Raw genomic sequence first — 7,284 nt, forward strand, 5'->3', positions numbered from 1 at the left:
TAGGGAATGAAACATGAGAAAACGAGTTTAAATAAGAAAATCAAAAAACTAACTAAAAAAGCCAAAAAAAAACATGCCAATTTTTTTCTTTAATTTTTATAAAAAAATCGCAGCTTTTTATGCATGAAAAAAAATTTTCAAAATAAAAATTAAAAAAAAAGTTTTTGGTTATATTGCACATGTGCACTATTACGGATATAGTGCACATGTGTAGTACATGTGTAGTACACATATAATCACATATATTGCACATGTGCAGTACAACAAAATTCTTTTTTTTTTTTAATTTTTTTCTAGGCATAAAAACTAGCGATTTTTTTATTAAAAATTGTTAAAAAAAAATTGTGTACTATTTTCAAAAGGTGGGGACTAAACGTGAAAAAACGTGAAACCACAGGGACCATCTGGGCAATTAACTCTAACTTAAAACGTAGAGATCTTTTATTAACATAATTTACACCTTTATTTAAGGTCTTAATTTCAATAACTGCTAGTTTATTTGTAATTTCAAAACTTAGCAAGCCCGTCAAATTAAAAACACTCCCTACATCTATTGCAAATTCTGTTGAAAAATATTCTCTTTATTTATTTGCTTTCGCTCTGCGTTAGCCGTTAAGAACCAGCTCTTACAAAATATCAAACAATGTTTAAACACGACCCAAAGGATCATGTGAAACGATACTAGTCTAGTATATAAACTTGTATTAAAAACATGTTGTACTGACTACTAAAACGCACTTATTGTGTGCTTTCAAGAATGCCTGTTATGTGTGTTGGGGATAGGATAGGGTAGAGTGGGGTTGCTCCAATCTTCCAATTTAGAAGTCAATAAAGGGGTGGTTGTATAGGGTATTTTTATACACCAAAGTCAACTTTCGCACCTCCCAATTGAACTAAACTAATAAACAACCCCAAATCTTAGTTGTAAAATCCCCCAAATTTGGCCTTTCAGTCTCATTTAAGCCATTGAATTTTAACGAATACGATCGCTAAACCGCCCGTTGGCCCGGTGTCTATGATGGTTGTTTCCGGGTCTCGTGTATTGGTGTTTTTGAGCAACGTCTTGCTTCGGGATATCATGCAACTCCATAACTTGTATCGTTCGTTGTCTCTTCGCTGTTACAAACACGATATATTAATTATTGAACAAAAATGTAGCATAAAAGATCATAAGAAGAACCTTTTTCCGCCTGCTGATAACTTTCTTGAAGCTTCCTCTTTGTGGCTTCAAGCTTGTCTTGATCGGTTTCTCCACCGGAGGACATTAGTTTCTGTTTACAGTTACCAAAAAGAAAAAAAAAATAGTTAGCAAAAATATTATTCGAAAAACAGTTTGTTTAAGTTATGCAAGTTTTCCATTAAGAACACTAATCAAACAATTATGTGAACCATTTACCACAATATGGTAACTTACACGTTGTTGAGGGGTCACGGGCCTCTTAGAAAGAATCGTGTGTTCCAGATTTTGCAGCTTCTGGTCCATATTCGGTTTCATTCGTCTCCCCAGTATTGAGTCAACAACTGGTTGTTTACTTGGTTTAACCACGGTTGGTTTCGGAACCATGGTTTCCCTGTTTAACGGTTTGTGTGGTTTCCACTTGGTTACGTTTTGCTTCTCAACTGGTGGCTTTCTGTTATTACGGTTCTCATTCTTTTGAGTATCTAAAAAGCAACATCCGAAACAGGAATTCAATTAAAAACTGAAAGGCGAACGTAGGATAAAATATCAAGTTATTTAAATATGTTAATTCAACTCACTTCCGTAATCATCCATGCCATCGAAGAACTTCTGATAACCACGATAGACATAAAAAATGAAAAACACCCGTCAACAAATGCTAAAAACTATAAAACAGAATTATGTTTGAAAAAAAAAAAACCCGCCAGTTTTGCGTACCTCGGATAATTCCAATGACATTGAATGAGGGTTCAAAAACGCTAAATCGTCTAAAGGAGGTGAAGGTAAACCTTCTTCTTCATCAACAACAGATGGATTCATCGACTCGGGGGTATTTTCAGAAACTGCGATAATCATCAAAATTTCTTCAACAATCATAACATTATACAAACCGAAAAAAATATTACCAAAATATTTTCATTTAATTACCGGTTATCTTTGAAGTAGCATTCACCCACTCATCTACCATATCCTTCCACACTCTACATCACAAACGTACCGAAGAAAAATAACATTTTGGGTGATTAAAAGTTACAACAGATTAACAACGGTTAAACGCATATCAAGCTAATAACAACAAGAAAAGAAAGTCATACTCGATTAGTGATCTTGCGATCTGACGAACGTCCTTTGATGCATGTTTTCGAAGAACAATAACAGATTTTCCAATTTCGGTTGCCTGAAATATAATTGAATAAACTTTAAGATAACTATAGTTTTAACAAGCCTCAAATTGTGATTGAGATGGTTAAAATTAAATACAAACCTTGAGTGTTTCTACTGATATTGACATCAACTGAAGCTTCCTTAATGAATTGCATAAAACTGATGCAGACTAGCATGAACAAGAAATATGATTAAACATTGTTCAAAACAAGAATCAACAGTTAATCATGGACTAATTCATATAACTTTGGAATCGAAAACCGAACGATATGACGAATATAGTCAAAGTAATAGAAAAAAACCTCATCAGGGCTGTTGTCAACAATCTCTTTAATCCTCATAACCTCACCAAAAGTTTGGGATTCTTGTTCGATTTCATCGGTCAGAGCTTCTGCGGCATCATAACTATAATTCCCAACTTGAGGGCTAGTTTCATTAACCTCTACATCATGATGATCATCATAATCCACTTCATCATCAACATCATTATTTCTAGAACAACTAATCACTTTGCTGCTATCTTTAACTATCTCATCCTCATCATCATCACCATCATGATGATGATGATGATCATCATCATCATCTACAGGCAAAACTAATTCCTCTTTTTCACAACCAGAACACTTGATCACTCTACAAGAAAACAAAATCTGAGCAATATGATCCCTCCTAACTTTAAACTCTTTAGGGCAATCAGAAGCAGCTAACATAATCGCCCCTTCAATTATTTCGAAAATATCCGCATTTGCACTCCGAAAATACTCCCTCCAGTAATCCATCCGTACACCAGATTTCAAACCCGCCATATTAACAAAACCCGATAACAAAAACCACCAAGATTTCAAATTCTGGATTGAACCCAGATATCAAAATTGGAACTTTAACCGATCTTGATCATACCCATAAACCTAAACCCACAAATTCACAACAAATTTGGGATAATTGAGGTAAAGAACGAAAGAAACGGTTACAAGATTTGTGCTTGACGTGATATCTCTACGATTTAATCGAAAAAAACAAAACCCAAGTAGTAATTATGCTAAATTGGGTGGTGATTTGACTGATTCCTGTAGTGTTTGTTGATGAAAATGAAGATAGATATTGTGGTTGCAATGGGGGGATGAACAGTTTCGATTCAAGTGGATGGAATAAGAGGCAGGTGTACGCAAGGCAGGGTGTGAAAAGGGGAATCACTTCATAGATTTCACTTTCAATTCACTTTTCATCATAGCAGTCACAAACCTCCAAATCCATATGTTTTTTTCAATTTATTTTTATCTGACCGCCCATAATAATGCTTCTTTTTTTTCCAATAAATATAAAATTTAAAAAGGGTACCATATTGTGAGTAAGATAATATATGATATTGCCATTTTTATATGTTTCATTTTTCTATAAAATCGGTGCAACCTATTTTATTCACCACATATTCGATTTTCTTTTACACACGCGCACATGGTTTTACTAAAAAGCAGGGATGTTAAAAAACCGTTGAAAACGACTAAACCGCTCAAACCTAGATAAATTGGTTGGTTCAAGAGGAATACGATTCAGTTTACAGATTGAAATAAGACCACGAGTTTTGGTTTTGAGTACGCCGTGTACAGCGAATCGATCGGATATTAATATGTGAGAGATGTTTAAAAACCATTGAAACTGTCTGAACCGCCTAAACCTAGCCAAAAAGTGTGAAATGTAATTGTTTGAGATTTTGGTTTCGTTGGTTTGGTTTTTAACTTGCACTATTGACTATACATTTGACACTTCATATTTTACTTGCATGCATTGTTTTTGACTCTGTAGTAAACTAGTAATATTAGTTCAATTTTCCTAACAGTTTAAGTTTTTTTTATTATTTATATAAAGGAAGCATCAAATGGTGCAACTACTGATTTAGAAGATGATGCTGCTGAGAACAATTTGATGAAATTTAAAATCACAAGGTACTGTTTAAAAAAAATGGATATGTTCAAACAAATCATTACCACACTATTAGTTTGTTTCAACAGTTTGCTTTTGAGTTTTGCACAATTTTACTTACTACTTGAAGAAAACTGTAACTAGTTTTAAAAATTGGAAACTAAAAAAATGGCCAACCCATTAGACAGCCAAAACCAAACCAATTTAACCGCTAGACCGTTGCTGGTTTGTGTTACGCATATCCAAAACTATAGTAACCGGTTCGGCCAAGAAGTATCGTGAGAACCGGAACCGTACCCTGAACATTCACACTAAAAGATTAAAAAACTAAAATGGATGAGTTACCAAAATACAACACATATACTAGAGGACAAATGGCAAATACATGACGACACACAATTGTATGGATTAAACACATGATGTACTAGGTGGATGTTGGAGTCAAAGGAGTAGGATCAAATACAAACCACATTTCGCATACAAACTGTAAGAACCATTTAAAAAGTGTTACGTGGCATCGAACCAATTATAGAGAAATGATAAAATAATATTCTAAATAATATCAATTATATTGAATTCCCTATAAATATGCTAACAAGCAATTAATTCTTTATTTGGAACTTTCTTTTATTTTCAATGTGCTGATTAAAAAAAATGCTAATATCATTCAAACTAGGCTATCACCCGGGAACATCCCGGGATAGGAAAAATTATATTTGAAAAACAAATACATAGATATAATTAATAAACTAATTAGTGTGTTTTTTCCCTTCCTAACAAAATCTTTTATTCGGTTTTAATAATATCCCAATTTGGCCTCCATGAGTGTTTAAAGGTTTCATGTGGAATTATTAACTTTTAGGTTAAGACTGAAATATAATTATAATAATGTTTGGAGATGGTGAAGATATTTCTATGTGATGATTGTGTGAAGTTTTGAGAAGTGATAGTTGTTGATGTTTAATAATGCTCTATAATAGCTTGGATATTCGGTCCAGATAGCAAAGGATAAAAAACATATTTACATAAACCCCGTTAACTTTTGTAAAATGTACATAGATATAGTCAAACTCATTTAGTATGATAGTATTTTTTTAAACCTTATTAATTAAATGAAAACAGAAAAAAGAAAAATAAATATTAAATTGAAATATGTTTAAAGCTTTGACTGGCATTTTGAAAAGATTGGGGTATTTTTGGATACACAGTTATAAATTGTGTATAAAATCTTTGAAATTACTAATACAAATATTAAATTAAATAGGAAAGTTGTGTAAACGTATATAATTAAATTTGAATAATATATTTTTTAATGACATATGGTATTATAGTAATAGAAAATGTAATTATACCAGGTTAATTTAAAACCAATTTACCTTTACTATATTGTTTAAAGACGTGAAATTTAAACTCACATTTACATCACAAATTAGACAAAATGTCTGACATCACTAATTATACTAATGACGAATTGGGCCGTTTGATTTAATGGGTCTGTCAAACAATGATTGGGCCGCTTTATAAAAAATAATCCAAAATCACATATACCAACAAATACTGGCCGACAAATTTAATTTGTAAACTATCATTGGGCCGTCCAAAACAACTAATCACAATCCCTGATTTTAATTGGGCCGCAATTATGAACCAATATATTTGTTGGCCATAACAAAAGATGAAACAAAATACAAAATCCTAGTATTATTATAGTAATGAAAGGATATAATTTGAGATACTTGAAAGAAAATAGATAGTTCGAAAAACAAAACAAAACATAAAAAGATGAAATAGTTAATAGTATCTAATTAAATCATATTTTCTAATCGAAAGGCGAAACGATTGTCTCCAAAAATAATGCACCTTTCGGTCCGTTGTAGTTGTCAACATGTTGGATGTAGTTAAAAGAATCATTGCAAAGCACAACTTCAACAGTATCTCCCCAAATACTTGTTATCAACCACTTGTTGTTTTGAATTATATTTGTCTTTTCCTGCGTCTCCATATGATGAACTATGCGAGCCCTATTGAAAGAAAATACCTTGATCCACTCATCATGTTCATATTTGACCAAATCTGCAATTAGTTCACCAGCATATTGAACGACAATCACATGCAGCTTGTTGGAAATTGTTAGAAAATGTCCTTGACAAGGATTGACTTCCATATGCTCCGGAAAACGAAGTATACTAAAAGATTCAGATATAACATCGAAAACAACTATGTTCCTTTCACCGGGTGGAATCCAGTAATTGGAAACCATGAAATATATTTTTTTGTCGGAATAAATTCCAGGAGACCATGAATAAAAGTTTGAACCTAACTGAGTTCCGTTCAAGAAATTCAATTTTATCCATGAGTCATTATGTCGTGAATATACACGAGCAGTAACTACGTCCCAGTAACAATTAATATGAAGCACTTTTAGATCGTTGTGCTCGTCAAAGTACATTCCACCCGTATCGTTGTGTCGACCAAAATAACGACTAAAATAGTCGTCCGATATCATCTTAAAACGCCTCGTCGTTGGATTCCAAATGACGAGCTCATTGTAACTCCTTTTAATGCAAAGTAAAATCAGTCCGTTAAACGAACCTATAATGCTCACTGTAAGAACCATTTAAAAAGTGTTACGTGGCATCGAACCAATTATAGAGAAATGATAAAATAATATTCTAAATAATATCAATTATATTGAATTCCCTATAAATATGCTAACAAGCAATTAATTCTTTATTTGGAACTTTCTTTTATTTTCAATGTGCTGATTAAGAAAAATGCTAATATCATTCAAATATGTGCTAAAATCAATTATCTTGATTAATTTTCATGTGCTAATATAATTCAAAAGTACTACTTTTATGTATGTATTGTTTTGGTATGTGCTAATTTAACTTTTTTTAAGTGCTAGGATCTGTTCTTACGGTTTGTAGGATAAATATAGTTTGTACTGGAACCAACCCCTGGAGTTAAATACACTCTTCTTATATGAAGAGGTATGGTCCTAAATCATGAATGGACAC

General features: G+C 32.5%; 1 protein-coding gene across 1 annotated transcript; it reads right to left on the minus strand.

Moving 5' to 3' along the window:
- Positions 1–565: 565 nt before the first annotated feature.
- On the minus strand, positions 566–3,578 carry LOC110865975 (probable mediator of RNA polymerase II transcription subunit 26b). Its single transcript, XM_022115320.2, has 9 exons — positions 2,647–3,578; positions 2,445–2,513; positions 2,275–2,357; positions 2,108–2,160; positions 1,898–2,022; positions 1,759–1,789; positions 1,415–1,662; positions 1,181–1,271; positions 566–1,116 (listed from the first exon to the last, which is right to left on the minus strand). The coding sequence occupies exons 1-9, from the start codon at positions 3,148–3,150 to the stop codon at positions 974–976; spliced, it is 1,347 nt and encodes a 448-aa protein (XP_021971012.1). The 5' UTR covers positions 3,151–3,578; the 3' UTR covers positions 566–973.
- Between the last annotated feature and the right edge of the window lie 3,706 nt (positions 3,579–7,284).

Source organism: Helianthus annuus, chromosome 1 (genome assembly GCF_002127325.2).
Source record: "Helianthus annuus cultivar XRQ/B chromosome 1, HanXRQr2.0-SUNRISE, whole genome shotgun sequence".
NCBI lineage: Eukaryota > Viridiplantae > Streptophyta > Magnoliopsida > Asterales > Asteraceae > Helianthus > Helianthus annuus.

Bases quoted from the DNA above. Each gene is read 5' to 3' on its own strand.
- LOC110865975 (XM_022115320.2), bottom strand. From the start codon at position 3,150: ATGGCGGGTTTGAAATCTGGTGTACGGATGGATTACTGGAGGGAGTAT. The intron at 1,790-1,897 runs GTACGCAAAACT...CGTGGTTATCAG, and splicing joins TGTCATTGGAATTATCCGAG to AAGTTCTTCGATGGCATGGA. The intron at 1,272-1,414 runs GTAAGTTACCAT...AACTGTAAACAG, and splicing joins CCGTGACCCCTCAACAACGT to AAACTAATGTCCTCCGGTGG.